The sequence below is a fragment of the Xenopus laevis genome, chromosome 3L (genome assembly GCF_017654675.1).
Source record: "Xenopus laevis strain J_2021 chromosome 3L, Xenopus_laevis_v10.1, whole genome shotgun sequence".
Classification (NCBI taxonomy): Eukaryota; Metazoa; Chordata; class Amphibia; order Anura; family Pipidae; genus Xenopus; species Xenopus laevis.
Genome location: NC_054375.1, coordinates 53,971,913 through 53,990,944, shown reverse-complemented (window position 1 = coordinate 53,990,944; position 19,032 = coordinate 53,971,913). Strand labels below are relative to the sequence as shown.

Here is a 19,032-nt window from a genome sequence, read left to right as displayed (position 1 = left end):
GTCCCTTTAAGCATCTTTTATCTAACACCAAGTGCCTGCTCTTATCCGGTGCTCCATACAAAGAGCAACAAACCCCTTAGTAAAAACGCTCTGTAGATGAGCACGTTTGTGCCCTTAGTGCTCTTGCACTTGTGCCCAGGGGCTTCCTAAATGGTGCTTCCTATCCTATAAAGTTTTTTGTCTGCACTATGCATCATTTCTGGAAAGCACAATACTTGGATTTGAAAAAAAAAAAGTTGTTTTCGGTGCATTCAGGGTCATAATCATAAATATGTATTATTCAAGGCTCCATTGAACACAACAGACCAGGTGGGCCTTTGTTAGGCAACAGATAAAATATGGCTGAACACAGCAGATTTGAGAGAAAGCACAATGCAATAAAAAAACAAGGGCTACTTCAAAGAATACATTTTACAGATACAGTCAAGTCAAATGAATAATTTATCATTGTTGAGGTTATTGGTTCTTTTAGAGAGTGAGTAATGCCACAAAGAGAGGAGGTCAGAACCACTGTTTCTATCCTGTATTGGCAAAATGTTTTCTTAAAGTGACAGTTCTACTTTCAATCTGTTTTCATACTCATAAGCGGCATTCTCTACCAGATCCACTTTTAGAAATGCACACATTCCTTAGTCTACGTGAATTTGCATTAAATTACATTCATAATCACCACCATGTGTACCATTCCCCCCCCCACACACCAACAGAAGAAAGGGAAATTAAATGGTTAACACCTGCCTCTCAATAAGGGAGAGAAATCTGGTAGGGAATAGATCTCTGGTCAGTAAACGCTCTGAAATTTTCCCTCCAAATAGGATTCCCCGCCTTGTGAGGACTATGAGAATCTGGCGCACAATTTCTCCCAGATACATCCCGCTGATCATCTTCTCATACCTGGAAAGTGGTGATGTGAGATATTAAGCAATCAGACATTTCACAAATGGGAACACAAGATATTCCTAAAATACCTTTTTTAATAAATTAAATATTTGGTCGTATCCACTTTCCTAGCCAATCCCAGCACCTGTGATATCCAGACACAGTTTTCTACAGTAAACACACAAATTTGTCTGGCTTCAGTTTATAAAGGAATGAAAGACAAAGATCTATGGAGATCAGATCTAATTTAGTGAAAGCATTTAAAATGTCCTGTTTATTCAAGGTATGATTAGTACTATGGGTTCCTAATGGATTTTTTTTGGCGGGGGCAGTAATTCACCAAGGTGAAACAAGGACATTATTTTAGCCAAAGCTAGCGAAAAGATATTGAATACAAACATTGAAAAGTAATCTACAAAAGCTATACAGAACTTAATTTATTCCCAGTGTTTAAAGGGACACAGCACTAACTAAGATGGATATGGTGGATACTATGGCGGATAAAAGCTGGACCTGGAATTTTCATTAATACTTGGATTTTTAAATGCCAGACCCACAATGATGCCAGGTAAATAACTGTCTTTGGCTACTACTGTAAGTCACGCTCATTTCTAACGATGTATTGGAAAAAATGAATTCCCTAAATAAATTTTTACACGTCTTAATGCTGGATACAGTTTGTAGAAAATAAGCCTAAGCAGAGCGATATAACAAGATGTATTCTCCATCTAGCCATATCAAGGCTGCCCCTTCCATAACTGCTGAACTAAGACTCCATATGTCCAACACACAAGTTCTAGAGCTGTAAATGTTGGGAAAAGCTGAACATTTCTAGCAACAAACCTGCACCCATTGGTATTGCTCTTCTCAGTTAAATGTTCTTCACCTATAAGTGTATTGACTTGTATGATCTATTCTAAGGGCTCTTACACACGGCATTTTGTTTCTGAATTTTCTGTGTTTAAATGCAGATTTGATCGCAAATACACAAATGATTCCATTATATTCTGCCAGGTTGTTCTCAAGAGCGTTCCAAGTTGCGTTTTACGGCGTTTGTTTATACACCGTACGTTGCATTCCCTTGTACACGACACACATTCAGCTATCAATAGAAGAGAGGGGTGTGTTTGGAACTGAAAAAACGCACTTCACTGCATTGAAAAAAACAAACTTGTGTATAAGCGCAATATGCATTTATCCAAGTCTGCATGCATTTATAAAAATGCAGAAAAAACACCCATATATAAAAGAGTCCTCATAATCTTGAGATGTGACTTGCCCTTTCAAATTGACCAGAAAAATGTCAGATAACCAGCTCTCTGCTCACTAACTTTTTCTGGAGCAGAGCAACATCTCAAACACTTAAGTGTAGGCCGTTTTCTACAAAACCAAATTACTGTAGTTCAATTTTAAACCGACAAATTTTATCCAAGGAAATTCCTCGAGTTCAAAAATGATCTTCAATTTTATATATTATTATAATTTATATAATATAATTTTATATAACAATTGATGTGAGTGGCTAGATTACAGCACATGGCTATTAAGATTTCAGCCAGAAAGGATAGAAGCACAGAAAGAAAACCGTGCCAACTTTGAGGATTACATTGGGGTGTCTTAAGGTATTAAACACAGGATAGGGCACAACAGATTAAAAAGAATTGGAATGAATTTAAAGCCATTGTTATTAGATTAGAAAAAACAAATATTCTGTGTTTGGGACATAGCTTTTTATTGTACATTCATTAGCAGTTTCACACACAGATTGTGTGGCTGGTTCAAGATGACTCACATTTTATAAGGTCCATGACAGAGGTTCCCAAACTTTTATACCCATGAACCACATTTAAACAAAGCATTAAAAGCATTAAAAAGCTAGACCAGTGTGAACAACATTCCCCAGAATTGCTTAATAAGGGCTGTAATACTGCAGCAGCATGTGTGTGCCTCCAAGCCAAGAATCTAAAAATAAGCATCTGCTTTGAGACCATAGAAAGCAAGATCAAAAGGGGTGCAACATGTTGCTCACAAGCCACTAGTTAGGGATCATTAGTCTATGGGAGCTGGATAATCAGACCCTACCGTTTCACATCTGATCTCACCTATACAGTATTATGACTGTTACTACAGTCAGGCTCATCGCAGTTTATCAGAATCAACTAGCTAATAAAAATGTCACACTTGATCTTGTTAAGAACAAACACCTCTGCATAATTTGCATTTGTACATGTATCCACATTTCTCTTGTCTTAGCCCAGGCCTTGTCCATAAACATTAAAACTTTTAGTTCACATGCACAAATGCAAAAAAGGCCATACTATCTATGCCCGCTTACATAGAAAATAAACGGAAGATAAATCTTACTTCAAAACATTTTCCCCTTCACTACTTAATGGGCTGAAGCAACTGCATTATCAGATTAGACATTTGAACTACTGTACAATCTCTTGCTCTAAATATAAATGCATTTATTCACATTCTAAAAGAAATGCTTGCAATATCCTATTCTTATTATATTACTCTTAATCTAAAGACTAACAGATGACTCGCAGTTCAAATTCATTATATTCATAAATGTGGTCATGCCAAAATGGAGAATACAAGGGAATTGTAGAACACATCGATTGGAAAAGTAACTAGAGACATGCAACCAAGCAGGGAGGTGTCGAGTCTATGAAAATATGATCAGAGGTAAAAAGTCAGGTTCACCCATATGGGATTTATCTTAATGTACCCTTATAGTGGATTGGAAATTGTGTGACCATGGACTTCTAATTAAAGCCCTGTTTGAAAAATATATGCTTCTCAGATATTAGAAGTGTTAAGATATTCTTGATTCATACACTACAGTATTGAGGACATGGGTTTTCTGTTATTTTGGAATATGGGACCAAAAATATGCCGACACTATCTGCTTCTTTCTCATTGATTAAAGTTGGGCATGGAAATCATTTTATTAAATCAAAGCAATCAAATTTTAGCAATTATAAAAAAAATGATTAAAGAAATAATACCGAAGAAAAGCATTACCAAAAGTGTAAATGGAAACATTAGAACGATGTTGACCTGAGACCTCTTGATGAGGACTACTGAATTGCAAAACCCACAAATTGTTGGTCTTATTAAGTAAAAATATATATAAGTTTTACTACATTCATCTAAAGGACAAGGAGATCAAATTAAAATCCTGTATCATTTTTAATAACATCTTAAATAAAGGGAAACTCATGTACCATGCAAGGTATTCTGTGGATGGGGAATTTGGGCAATAAGCCGATCATTTGCATACTACCAACCTTTGCTTCCCAGGATTGATTGAAAACGTATCAACATCGTGATCAAAGGAAGTGGTGATATCCTCCAAACAGTTGTTGTCACCAAAGGCTCCCCACTCCATATTCACACACATCTGTCCTTCATCACCATCCAAGAGCTCCACATTCTTCAACTCTTCCATATAGCAAGCGTTGGTACCTGTGCCTGAAACAATAGATTGCAAGCAGCTCCTACAAGCAGCAGAATATTCCTTGAAAACAGGACATCTTGTATTACTCTTTTAAAAGATAATATTGGGGTCCACAGGAGCCTAAACATTTTTATGCTGAAAGACTTCAAGGCTCACTATACACTTAAAGGGAACTTTACTGTCATGGAAAAACATGTTTTTTTTAATAACACATCAGTTAATAGTGCTGCTCCAGCAGAACTCTGCACTGAAATCCGTTTCTCAAAAGAGCAAACAGATTTTTATATATTTAATTTTGAAATCTGACATGGGGCTAGACATATTGTCAGTTTCCCAGCTGCCCCCAGTCATGTGACTTGTGCTCTGATAAACTTGGGAGTGATATCAACCCCCTGCCTTCCCCCCCTTTCCCCCTCAGCAGGCTAACAAAAGAACAATGGGAAGGTAACCAGATAACAGCTCCCCGACACAAGATAAGTTTGGTAGATCTAAGAACATTACTCAATAGCCAAGTCCCACTGAGACACATTGTTACATTGAGTTGGAGAAACAGCCTGCCAGAAAGCAGTTCCATCCTAAAGTGCTGGCTCTTTCTGAAATCACATGACCAGGCAAAATGACCTGAGATGGCTGCCTACACCAATATTATAAAAAAAATACACTTGCTGGTTCAGGAATTACATTTTATATGGTAAAGAGAATTATTTGTAAATGTAATTTAGAAATAAATTATGACAGAATCCCTTTAAGAGAATGAATGGTGGGTCAACAAAGACAGACTGGATATGTTAAAAGTATAAATGGCGGCTGCAGTTAAAGCAATTTATTCTGATTGCAGAAGATCAAAATTCAGGGTGCTTTCAAAGTTATAAAATAAGATTACAGGTTTAAGGTTATCATAGTTTGGAATGATGTTTAATCTTTAGTAACCAATGGGGTTACAGTTATTCAATTGTCCTTGAATAAGGAGAAATGCATATGTTCTGGAGATTGAAGGGGGTGTTTTTTCCTAAAATTAAACTTGAAATAATTTTCAGCAGGTCAATTAGACTTGCGGACAAGGTAAGGATACTGGAACCCCCAACCTACATGAAATCCCCCCACAAATCCCCAACACATGCCTCTTCTGTCTACCCCTAGTTTCAGCCCTAATGCTATTTTGAACTGTCTATGCCCCATTGATACACCATATACCTTTGGTCATTAGGCAATGCCCTTAGTTGGGTTCTTGTAAACCCCCCCCCCCAAAAAAAAATTACAATAGGAAGTTGCTGGCTAGACTGCCATAAGCAATGGTTAATTAAGCAAGAATAAGGCATTTGGTACACACAGCATTGTGTTACAATATTTCACCAAGCAGTGTAACCCACATCAGTTTTCACAGTCCCACTATAAAGTTACAATAAATTATGAGTTTATACATTACTATAAGCCATGGTTTTAAAGGTTGTCGAACATCTCACCCACGATCAGGCCAATCTCACAAGCTGGGTCATTGTATCCACAAGACATCATTGTCCCCACTGTATCATTCACCAGGGCAACCACAATTATATCATTATTCTGCAAAACATATTCAGTTAGACGATAAAACAAAATTCAAGGGCCGTAGCACGCAAACTGCTATTACAATACACCTGAAGCTAATTTAAACCAGACCTGTCACCCAGATATAAAAAGCTGTATAATAAAAGTCCTTTGCAAATTAAACATGAAGCCCAAATTCTTTTTTTTTTTATTAAAACATCCATACCTGTTGCCATAGGCATTAACTTGGAGCAGGCAATTACTTTCCCTTTCCATTCTGTACTTCCTATATTTAACAGCCCTCCCCACATTCCCCCTTCCTCCTCACCATCTAATGTGTAGCCAGTAATGATGTGCGGGCCGACCCGATACCCGCGGGTTCGGGTCGACCTCGCACTGCTCCTCGCCACTTTCAACTCCCCTTTTGTGACGCCATTGGCAGGGCGGGTCTATAAATGGACCCCAGAAGCGCGGGTGCGGGTCAGGAAAACCCTGACCCGCACATCAATAGTAGCCAGTGATTGGGCATAGACATCGGGCGCCCCATTCTGGTGCATAAACAAGATTTTCCCATGATGCAGAGTTTGCCTTAACAAGTGTCCACAAAATGGCTCCTGCCTATGTGATGTGATTGTAATATCCAAGGAATCAAGATTTAAATACTTTATATAGTGTAAGTGAAGTTTATTTTGCTTGACTAACATCATTACATAGGATTTGGAATTATTTCTTAAGGGGACAGGTCCCCTTTAATGGTTTAACATTAAACTTTTGTTTAGTATTTCTTCTTATTGTAGACTCATTTGAAATCACCCAACGACATGCATTATTTACATTTCTTTCAGCTCTCAGGGTTGCTGAAAATGGTAATTTATATTTGTATAACACTACTGCAACAAAGGACAGAAAAATATTTGTTTTTTTTTGTCCTGCCTGTTGTAAGATCTGGCTTCTTTTTAATGTACACACCTTTTTCCTTAATGCAGCCTCTCGGAGGAGCGTAACAACATCTTTGCCTACACATCCTGATGCACTGAAACCCTTTGTCCAAGTAATCAAGATACCCTAGTGTGGAAGGAAACTGAAAATTAAGTAATACAGCCACGTCGACTTCTTTACAAAATACAATTTTTAACACCTATTTACCTGATCAAGATTGGTTTGTTTACAAGGAAAGGAAAAGGTGAAACCCAGAGGTAGCCTTCTCCCACGGAGATTATTTTCACTTTGAAATTCCGAGATGCAGTCTATAATGTGATCAAAAAGCTGAAGCGAGAAAGTGGAGAAATTATCAGATTAATAAACATTGTCCAGTTTAGGAATTAACAAGAAGGACAAGTATCTGTAGATAGAAAATAAATACATGCCTGTCCTCCGGTTCCCTGTATTATTTCTTGTGGCAGAGTATAGGTCTTGCTCACGATTTGCACCCCTGCATCCTCTCTCCGGCCAATATGGACATACAGCACCCGGAAATTTGTTCCCCCCAAATCCAACGCTATGAAGTCTCCTCGTTCTGCAGGATAAGCAAAACTATTGTAAATAGATATATTGCATTACAAGGCTGATTTAGGTCTACCTACTTAAGTAACTTAATATACCGGTTCCATCAGGAGTGGATCTCACGTATGTTGGGAGCATCTTCACGGTAGCACCGGCATGGGTCTCCTTACACAAGCCAATATCAATCTCAGCACGCATCTGGCTTTTCACCTCCTCTAGCTTGGCCTGGGACAACTGAAATGGGGCTAAAATGTCATCTATTTGATGACGTTGGGCTGCAAGTCTCTTTGCAACCGCAGTTACTATGGCAGTGCCCTTTCCACTTCCATCTTCAGATATCAAAAACTTTATTTGGCATTCCGGTGCCAAATGCTGCAGGGCAGAATGGAGGCGTTCACTAAACCTAGATAGTAGAGGGTGAATAAATTAGAGACAGACATTCAATTGCTGACAAAATACTTCCTGAATTCACTCCGTTAAAATCTATATATCTTACTTAGGGTGCTGCTTATACACCGATCCATCCACTCCAATGGTGATTTTTAGGTTGTGGTTATTGAGCTGCAGACGAGTGGCCACAGCAGCCAGTCCAGCAGCACAGAGGTTTGCAGACCTTGTGGACACAGCACTGCACACATGCTGCACATTCACACAGTCCTGCTCGCTAGGGTTGAGGCCAAGAACAGACAACATTTTCCGAGCTGCAGCTAGTCCAAAATGGTCACTGAAAGAAAAAGTCATTAGCACAAACAAAAACAAAACCAGCTTACAACAAAGCTATATTTTCTTCACTTACTCCTCAATGGCCGACACGTGCTTTGTCTCAATGCATCCCTTGGTAAGCAGAGATTGGCTCGTAGTACCGTCAAACAGTAGGCCCTGGTTGGCCAGCTTCACAAGGATTAAACGTACAATTTCTCCCATGTACATCCCACTAACCAGCTTATCAAAACTGCACAAAAGAAAACATTTGAAAATCTATAATTACAGATGTTTTTAAAAAGGTGCCAGTCATAGAAAGGGTAAAAAATTCCAATAACGTTACACAATGCATAGGGTATTAAGGAAGAATTACATTTCTTTATATTCATTGTTCCATGGCTAATGGTCAGAATTTAAATTTGTTTTATCTAGAATTGGAATTAGAGGATCCACAAAAAGTACTCATTAAATTTCCATTTATGAATGCTTCTTAATTCTTGCTTGACAGCTGCAGAACAGATAAGTCATTATTATTTGCCAGCAAATGACTGACCTGGTTTTATATGCCCCGTGCTGGCAGCGCTGAGCAACAAAACATGATCATATAAACACCTAAATCTATTAAAAAATATTAATTATTAAATGCTCCTAAAACTGTGTTTTACCTACAATACACCAACTCCTCTGCTAAAGGTTTATACCACCAAAGTTACGTTTTGAGGGAATAAAATTGTTTTGGATGGGATACGTTTTAGTTGCATTTCTCTGTGATGCCAGATTTTATACAGATATGGGACCTTTTGTCCATAATGTTTAGGACCTGGGGTTTTCTGGATAATGGGTCTTTATGTAATTTACATTATTTATTTATACATTAAATAAACCCAATAGGCTGGTTTTGCTTCCTATAAGGATTAATTATATCTTCGTTTGGATCAATTATAATGTACTGTTTTATTATTACAGGAAATAGTTTTTAAAAAAATTGGATAATATGGAGTCTATAGAAGATGGCCTTACCGTAATTCTGAGCTTTCTGGATAACGAATCCCATAATGGTATTGTAGGGTTAAATCAACATGACTTTTTAAAAACTCCCGTGAATTAGAAATTCAACCAATTGAAATTTATTATTAAAATCAAATTTGTTAAACTCGGGTGAATAGGATCGACCCGAAAACTCAAATTGAATTCAATTTGGGTTTTAAAAACTCCATTAGAGTTTTTTCTCCAAAAAAAACTCGAATGTCAGGAAGGCTGCAAACAACTCAGAATAGATCCCTGGACATCTCCCATTGACAGCAATTCGGCAGGTTTTAGGTGATAGTCTAATTTAAAATTAAAGGACTAGAGTATGATAAATCTTGAAATTAGAATTTTTTTGAAAAACTCAAATTGAATTTGAATAACTCCAGTCAAATTTGCCAGTTTTGACCATAAAAAAAAAAAACGACTTCAATTCGAATTTCTAATTTTCAATTCGACCATTGATAAATCTGTCCATTAATATTGTTGGGGGGAAACTGAAGCTTCTCCATATATGGTCCTTGTAAGGTAGATCATTTGATTACCATTGCGCAGATAATCCACCTGCATAATGGACACGACAGAGGATATGTATATAGAATAGTTTAAAGTTATTCAACAAGGGCCAAAAATGAATGCCAGTATAAATCTATAAAGCAATTAAGATTAGCAGCTTCTTATCAGAGGTGTGCCCAATTACTCTTCATGCATCATTATATAAACAATAATGTCACTAACATTTTCTTGATCTACCCACCCAAAAACCACACCCAAAATAAAACCGTATAACTGATATTATGAAAGAGAGAGAACAGATTATGGCTCTGTATTGAAAAGCTAAAACTAGCCATGCTATCTCCAACACACAAGTGGAGCAAACTGGGGAATAGTAATCAGTTTCTCCTCAAACTTTAAACATATTTTATCAGAGGTGGGGACGTTTATTCTCAAGGTTTATTTGGATAAGACTATTAATCCAGGAAAAATATTTGTTTATACACAGTTGGCCCCAGCTAAGGACAATGCCCTGCAACCTTTTTTATTCTCACTATAAATGTTGTAGGTTAAAAAATCCTACAACATTTTCCATAACACTAAGGGCAGAGATAGACGAGAAGATTCAGGGATATTAGTCGCCCGAAGCCAAAAGGAAGTGATGACAGACTGGACACTAATCGTTACAAGTGGCCAATCCACACCACAAAGCAAGCCCGTTCAGGAGATGGCAACACATACGTAACTTAAATATTAAAACGTAACTTTTAATGTAATCAATCAATAAAACACGCTCCTTAGAAGACACACCCAATAACCAACCTGTTGGTAGTGCTGGACATTGTCCTTAAAAATAACATGTAATTAAAAAATTTGGACTTTGACTTAAGCCCCTGATGAAGCCGAGTATATCGGTGAAACACATAGGGCGGGCATAGGTGGACGGTGGAGTGCTTAGCTCCCACGCAGTTCCGACGTAGATAGGCAGGGTCAGCACAGGGGAACTGATTGGAAGGTTGGGAGCGGGCTGTGAATTTTTCCCATACTTTTGGAGGGTTAAATTTGAATTAATTAAGTGATGTTGACGAGTGGCTTCACCTATCCACCTTTTTGCACAAAAAATGTTTTAAATTACATGTTATTTTTAAGGACAATGTCCAGCACTACCAACAGGTTGGTTGGTTAGTGGGTGTGTCTTCTAAGGAGCACGTTTTATTGATTGATTACAATCAATACGTTACGTTTTAACATTTAAGTTACTTATGTGTTGCCATCTCCTGAACGGGCTTGCTTTGAGGTGTGGATTGGATTGTTCACTGATGGTCCCTAGGATGCCATACTGATTATACACAGTGTCCACAAGGTATACTCCATTATTTGGCAATCACAAGCCATTATTGACTATTGTTATAGTAATCACTATTATAGGTGGCAGACAAGCTCTGGAAAAAATAAGAAAAATTGAGCAGTAATACATCAAAATCAAAATAAAACGTATCTTTGTTCTTCAAGTTAAGATGAAGAAAAATTGCAACAGAAAATGGAGGTCTCACTAACCACTGCTTCCCGGGCACAAGTGAATTCTGGTCCACCTGCTCATCAACCTCTGTCTGGACTGAACTCAGCTCTCCATCATCTCCCAGAGCACCCCATTCTGTATTAATACACATTTTTCCTTCATCCCCTTCCACGGACTCCACATTTCCCATCTCTTCCATATAACAGAGATTGGTACCGGTGCCTGGAATGAGATACAAAAACTGATCGTTCAAGCTCCATAACCCTTCAAAAAGAGTTAAAGGGGTGGTTCACCTTTAGGTTAATTTTTAGTTGCATTATAGAATGGCCAGTTCTAAGCAACTTGGTCTTCATTTTTTCTTTTTTTAATTTCTTTTTTTTTTTTTTTATAGTTTTTGAATTATTTGCCTTCTTTTGACACTTTCCAGCTTTCAAATGTGGGCCACTGACCCAATCTAAAAACAAATGTTCTGTAAGGCTACAGATGTATTATTTTTGTTCTATTTTATTACTCATCATCTTATTCGGGCCCTCTCCTATTCAAATTCCAGTCTCTGAGTCAAATAAATGCAGGGTGGCTAGGGTAATTTTCACTCTTGCAACCAGATTTCTGAAACGCAAACTGCTGAATAAAAATCTGAATACCTCAAACGCCACAAATACAAAATAAAAACCAGTTGCAAATTGTTTTAGAATATCACTCTCTGCATCATACTAAAAGTTAATTGAAAAGTAAATATGTATGTATTACTCACCAACAATGAAACCAACTTCACAGCTGTGGTCTTGGTATCCACAACTCATCATTGCCCCTACAGTGTCATTGACAATAGCAATCACATCAACATCATAGCCCTAAGTGGGAAAAGAAAGGGGGTTACATGTAGAATTATGGCAAAACTGAAATGCAATGTTGCAGTGGTAGGGCAATGGCATATTGTAGAATTCCTAGTGTTTTGTCCCTGCAGAGATTAGTAGCTCCATAAGTGGGGACAAAAGATTAAAACAAAAAAATCACACTCCCATTTACTCCCATGGCAATCTCCTGCAAGCATAGGGGCACTCATGTGTCCCTCATCTATAAAACTAGAGAAGTAGAAAATCACCGGCACAACAGGATATTTCTGGCAGGGAAACCCTTGCCACCATCAGGGACAAAATTCTTGAACTCTGCCCTTGCTCTTCGAAGAATACTACCACCCATATAGACACCTTCTCTACTTGAAACAATGTATTGTTATTGATAAGGTGATGTGAAGATAGAGCTGAAATGATTGAAACATAAAGCTGTTATGCAGGTATGGGACCCATTAGCCAGAATGATTGGGACCTAGGGGTTTTCCGGGTAAGAGGGGAGGTCTTTCTGATTGCCATAACTAAAGGGCAGAGACACACGGTCAGATTCGGGGCGACTAATCTCCCTGAACTGCCTCCCGTTGGCTAGAATGTAAATCGCCGGCAGGATGGCAATCGGTGCGCTTCGTTTTCTGAAGTCGGCCGAAGTTGCCTCAAAAGGAAACTTCGGGCGACTTCAGAAAACGAAGCGATCAGACTGCCATCTGAGTTAATCACCGGAGGGAAGCAGTTCGAGGAGAGTAGTAGCCCCACAGAAGAGGCGATTTATCGCTGGGCGACTAAATCTCCCCGAATCTGAATGTGTGTCTCTGCCCTAACTTTGCTAAAGAAAACATTATTTAATCTGAACAGGATTGTTTTGGCGCCAGCGAGGATTAATTATATCTCAGTTTGGATCAAGTACAAGCTACTTTTTTTTACAGAGAAAAAAAAAATTTGAATTTGAATTATCTACGGGAGATGGCCATCCCGTCGCTCTGAGTTTATTAGATGTTGGGTTTCTGGATAACAGATCTTGTATAGGTTAAATGGAACATTTAAAATCCCTACTGAAGCAGAAGGAAAAAAAATACTACCAAAATATAACTGTGTGACAACTGGAAGTATTCTGAACAAATGCAACGCTCTTTCACTTGCATAAGGCAGAAGAATATCAAACATAGCCATAAAGTTATGACAGAATATGTAGGTATTTCAGATTATAACTGACACAAGCTAACATTCATTTTCTATTTCACTCTACGGTACTCACTCCTTGCCGACGTATGGCTTCTCGAAAAAGATGTACCACATCCTTTCCTTCTACTTCAGAGCAGTGGAATCCTTTGGTCCATGAAATCAGTACACTCTGTGGTTCAGAGTCACAAAACATAAAAGTACACCAGTCACCAAGACAAAATGGAAGCAAATAAGACCGAGCAGCAAAAGATAAAACAGTTCTATACAATGCTATATTTTGTAACAATCTCTGTAAAGCACAAATACTATTTTTTTTTTAAATGCAAAATTGTCAATAAAATGATGTAACATTTTCTTGTCTATAGCTATAAAGTAACAACTTTAAGGGTTCTGATTCAGTTTGGCTGAACACTGAAAAAAAGTTCTAGGATTTCACCAAATCCCATATCTAGTCCTGAATTTGGTGCATCCCTACTTACAACAATTATACTTAAAGATGGCCTTTCATTTCAGTTAATAAAAACCTATATTTATTTTTGTTTGCCATGGTCTTTGTAATGCTTTCAATTATTTTGCAGTTAGACCAGCCTAGACACACACAGAAAAATGTAATAAGTCACTTATTTAGGCAACTGTTCCATTACACCTGGATATCCAATTCCACTGTATTTGGATAGTCTCTAGAATGATAATCAAAAAATGGCCAACATAGGGCTGGTAGTACCCCTTGTCTAAAACTGCCCTAAGGCCAACAATCCAATACGGTCATCCCAAAATGGTCAATTCAGTGGTTCAAAATAACTTGGATTTTGGTTGTTTAACCGACTAGACAACTATATTATAAAAGGACACAACTCCACAATCTGATTTGGTGTGCTGGGTTGCACTGCGAGGAAAGCAGGCGACCAGTCGGAGGGGCAGAATATAATGTAAGTTAACGAATCATGACAGCTACAAACTACATGCATCCAACTCTCAGATGAAGACGCATCGTGCGGCGTTCACATCCGACAGTCGGATGCTTGTAGCTTAGATGTTTCATTAACTTGAATTATATTCTGCCCCTCCGACTGGTCGTCTACGTTTACTCGCAGAGCGACCGATAGTGGAGTTCTGCCCCAAGAGATTCAGACCATTTTCTTCAACTTTATCCAGTACTCTTGGGTAGAATTGCCATACACTGAAACACCCATTTGTTTGGCAAGGTTACTAAAGGAGCATATTTTTAAATCGTTTTGCAACCAAGAAAGTGAGATACATTGGATTCATCTGACAAGACAGGTCCCAGGACAACCAGGGGGAGCTTGAGCAGACCAAAATGAGAGGAAGGCATCCATTGCTCTTTTGAGTGGAATTGACAGCAAGCCTTATCAATATATTGACAACCTGAGACCAGTTTTCAGTTGGGCGGCCATTGTTTTGGCAGCATCCAACTGCCAATAAGCTGCCACCTCAAGAGAGGAGTCAGCAAGCAATATAGGACTAAACGCTGCTAACTTTAGAACAGAGTGCCATATTTGAAGGCATATCAGATACAGTTACTGAAAAGTAAAACTATTGTTGTGGCATTTGGACCAACACAGAGCAGTCACCAAAATATCCACCTACAGTTCCATTACAACTTCAGTGGTCAATGAGCGGCGGGAGTTGCAGCCCAAAAGCAGCAAAAATGCCATATGTTCACAAAAAACTGTATAAATCGAGATGAGATTAGGATTTTACCTTGTCTAACTGACTCTGCACACAGGGAAACGAAAAGGTGAAACCAAGAGGTAAAACCTTCTGATGGAGTTTTTGTTGACGAAGGAATTGACCAAGGCATTCGGCAACATGATCAAAGAGCTGTGGAAATATTGCGTATAATAAATAGTTCTATCAAAGTAATGCTATATATTGTCACCGTGCTTATTAAAAACAGGCAAAACTTAAGGAGATCTAAGAAAAATCTATAGCTGGTTTTAAAATGCTGATTTCGTGGAAAACACTTGTACACATAAAAACACATGTCCTACCTTTTACAGACACAGCAGAGAGGCCCCATCACAAGCACATTACATTATTGTAATAAATGACATCAAGCGATTTACTGAGCAAAGTACATTTGATTTAAAGCTATTATGTATAATGATTTATGCGAAGCAGTAGAGTAGCCAATCATTTATATTTCTATTTATAACAGAAATGCATTTCCCACACAGCTGCATTCCAGCCTGCTCTCCCAAGAGTAATTAGGGGGGATAGCGCTGCTTCCAACAGCCAACCCACGGGTTATTTAAAGGGATACAATACCTGAAATACATAAAAAAAATATTCAGAACTAAAGATAAGAGATAAAGCTTTAATAACAGATAAGACCATTTTAACTGTGCACACCCTGACATTTTTTTATTTTTTTTTTTATTATTTTTTTAAGTTCAGTTGCCCTTCAAGTAGGGTATTGAATGAAAACATCTGACTGATATAAAGGAATAAAAAGGTTTGCGCCAGCTCTTACAGCCCATAGAACCAGTCAGAGATCAGCTTTCAAACAGCAGATTATTAAATGGTGATTGGATGCACAGACTTCATGAGGCTCAGGCGGGCCCCGAGGGGATGCGGGCTAGGGTACAATCGCACCCACAGTAGTTCCGCCACTGTTTGTCGCATCTACATATCACTACCTGCCCATATTCAGCAATATCCAGAACCACGTCATGGGATCAGCACACAATCTAGTAACCAATAAGAACCAATTAGCAGGCAGCATTAGTTGGTTTTGAAAGTAAAACATCTGATTGGTTGCTAGTGATGGGCAAATTTGTCCCACTTCACCGAAAAATTCACGAATTTACAGCAAAATTCGCTGGGCTGCGAAAACTTTGTGGAACGCATTGAAGTCAATGGGTGTCAAAATTATGCATATTAATTTTGACGCCCACGACAATTGTTATACGCGCGCCTATTTTGCCCAAATGCATTAAAGTCAATGGGCGTCCGAATAATTTTGACACGCGACAATATTTATGCGCGAGACTATTCTGACGCACGCCCGAATTATTTCTACGCCGCTGATAGAATATTTGTGGCAGTTTTGAGAATATATTTGCCGGCTCTGGGGCAAACATCTTTGCAGCTATTAATACATCACCCCATAAGCTTTAATGAACTGTATTTTAATCTACAGTTAAAATACTAAACTAGCAAAAATACTTGTCAGAGTCCTTGATGTTTCATTATAGCCTTCTGTATGCAGTTACCTGCTGCCCTGTGCCGTGCATAACTTCATCTGGGATGGCATAGACTTGACTCTCCATTTCTACTTTGGCAGAATCTTTTAGCTCCACGTGAAGGATTCGGAACTGGGCCCCTCCTAGGTCTAACACCAAGAAGTCACCTCTTTCTACAAGTCAGAAAGAATGAAAAAATAAAAAAAAGTATGTAAAATAAAACTGTAATGCTCGATGAGGTTCTATGTAAAGAATAAAATAAAAAAATATTAAGACGTCACCAAAGGGAAAGGAAAATGTTTTTTATACAGATCATGAGACTACTGTATTAATGGCTTCTAAAACATCTATGGGATCCTTTATCTGGAAAAAGCTTCAGAAATCCAGGAAGGCTGTCTCCCATTGAGGCTACATTATATTGAATAATAATAAATATTATATCAGTGACTTGTGACACAAATGACATCATTAATGTTATTCATGGCTCTTGTGTATTATAACCGTATTACTACAGATATGGGATCTGTTATACGGAAAACCCATTATCCAGGAAACTCCAAATTCCAGAGCCATCTTTCATAGACTGCCTTTTAAACAAATATTTTCCATTTTTCATTATTCTCCTATTCGATGTAATAATAAAACAGTACAGGTATAGGATCCCTTATCCGGAAACCCGATCTGCAGAAAGCTCCGAATTACAGAATGGCCGTCTCCCATAGACTCCATTTTATCCAAATAATCCAAATTTTTAAAAATGATTTCCTTTTTCTCTGTAATAATAAAACAGTAGCTTGTACTTGATCCCAACTAAGATATAATTAATCCTCATTGGAAGCAAAACAAGCCTATTGGGTTTATTTAATGTTTAAATGAATTTCTAGTAGACTTTAGGCATGAAGACCCAAATTACAGAAAGATCCGTTATCCGGAAAACCCCAGGTCCCGAGCATTCTGGATAACAGGTCCCATACCTGTACCTTGTTCTTGATTCTATGTACGATAGTAATCCTTATCACAATCCTATTTGGTTTATTAATATTCACATTATGTTATTATTATTATTCATATATTTTATGTTATATGATTATTTAGACTCAATATATGGAGATCCAAATAATGGAAAGACCCCAGGTCTCAAGCATTCTGGATAACAGGACCCATATCTGTTACATTTCAAACACATCAGCCTATAAAATGAGGGATGATGCAGATTCTTTAATTCAGAGGAATGACTAATCTGGGGGAATAAATAAAACAACATGTAATAAATATTAGAAGTGAACTAGGGAAGTTTAAAAAAGGAAGGAAAGCAGTTGGTTGCACGTACGACAGCCTGACCCAGGGTTTAACCGTAACCTTACTCATAGGATAAACCAGAGGATATTATTACATTTAAGCTGGAAGATATAAATGGCTTGCTCACAAATGATCTACTACTCATCTACCAACACTGGAGCATTCAAACACATATGATACAAGCTCAATCACAGTGCAGCAGAGTAAATGTTAAATGCAGATACAAATAATGTCTCATAATGAGTTCAGAACAAGGCACCTTAATTAGAGTGCCATCACTTTGTATCTGAATACAGTAATACAGATCTACAAATCAACATTGTGACAGTGGAGTGACATCTGCTGACACAGAAAATGATAGCCCATCAGCACAGAGCGAAATATTAAAATAATGAACCATGACATGCTGATAAATTGGCATCACAATGGATAAAACATATTGTGAAGATAAATACTCTGAACAAAAGGAGGAAGCAGCAGTAGAAACTGCACTATAGAAGTGTGTCTGCACAACAAGGTCAGGTTTAGGGCTCTTAGGGTAAGGCCACACTAAGCGATAGCGCGGCGATTTGACTCGCCGCGACTATTCGCCGCGACTTTTAATCCTCAATCGCTGGCGAAACTTTGACGCTGGCGTCTATGGGGAATCGCTGCGTAAAAACACACGCGGCGATCTTTTTTCTATTGTCGCTCGAAATCGCCTCGCTAGGCGATTTCGAGCGACAATAGAAAAAAGATCGCCGCGTGTGTTTTTACGCTGGCGATTTTGCGCGATTTCCCATAGACGCCAGCGCCAAAGTTTCGCCAGCGATTGAGGATTAAAAGTCGCGGCGAATAGTCGCAGCGAGTCAAATCGCCGCGCTATCGCTTAGTGTGGCCTTACCCTTACTGACGAGTGGTTGAAGTTGCGCTCCCCTGCGTTCCGTTTTTCTGCGTTCAGCCGCAGGGGAGCGCAGGAATAGACGCATTTAGCTTTTTTTAATGGGGCTGTACTCACACAGGTGCGTGTAGACGCCGAACGCAGGTTGAGACTCAACATGCTGCATTTTTCCTGCGTTCGGCGCCTACACGCGCCTGTGTGAGTACAGCCCCATTGAAAAAAGCTAAATGCGTCCATTCCTGCGCTCCCCTGCGGCTGAACGCAGAAAAACTGAACGCAGCTTCAACCACTCGTCAGTAAGAGCCCTTAGAGCGTGATCACCAGATTAACCCTTAATGAAGAATGATCTAATTTGCCCAGGGTTAATTTAACAGGATAGCCTGTATATTTGATATTAGATTGACTCATTGTGCAGGGTTCCTTTTTTGGAACAGCCATATGTTCAAAGTTTTATTTCTGTAATGTAATAAGTTTACAAATGAGAAATTAAGCTTTTT

The 19,032-nt window shown here is 38.5% G+C and overlaps 1 protein-coding gene across 2 annotated transcripts in view; it reads right to left on the bottom strand.

Moving 5' to 3' along the window:
* hk2.L (hexokinase 2 L homeolog) overlaps window positions 1–19,032 on the bottom strand; it is a 34,433-nt gene that overhangs the window by 3,672 nt on the left and 11,729 nt on the right. For both annotated transcript variants that reach the window (NM_001097134.1, XM_018250515.1), the window contains 14 exons: window positions 16,387–16,529; window positions 14,873–14,992; window positions 13,224–13,319; window positions 11,872–11,971; window positions 11,156–11,339; window positions 8,172–8,327; window positions 7,872–8,099; window positions 7,474–7,778; window positions 7,240–7,388; window positions 7,019–7,138; window positions 6,842–6,937; window positions 5,809–5,908; window positions 4,176–4,359; window positions 739–894 (listed from right to left, as the gene is read on the bottom strand). In NM_001097134.1, coding sequence (NP_001090603.1) covers window positions 739–894; window positions 4,176–4,359; window positions 5,809–5,908; window positions 6,842–6,937; window positions 7,019–7,138; window positions 7,240–7,388; window positions 7,474–7,778; window positions 7,872–8,099; window positions 8,172–8,327; window positions 11,156–11,339; window positions 11,872–11,971; window positions 13,224–13,319; window positions 14,873–14,992; window positions 16,387–16,529 — 2,137 coding nt within the window. The remainder of the gene's footprint in view (window positions 1–738; window positions 895–4,175; window positions 4,360–5,808; window positions 5,909–6,841; window positions 6,938–7,018; window positions 7,139–7,239; window positions 7,389–7,473; window positions 7,779–7,871; window positions 8,100–8,171; window positions 8,328–11,155; window positions 11,340–11,871; window positions 11,972–13,223; window positions 13,320–14,872; window positions 14,993–16,386; window positions 16,530–19,032) is intronic.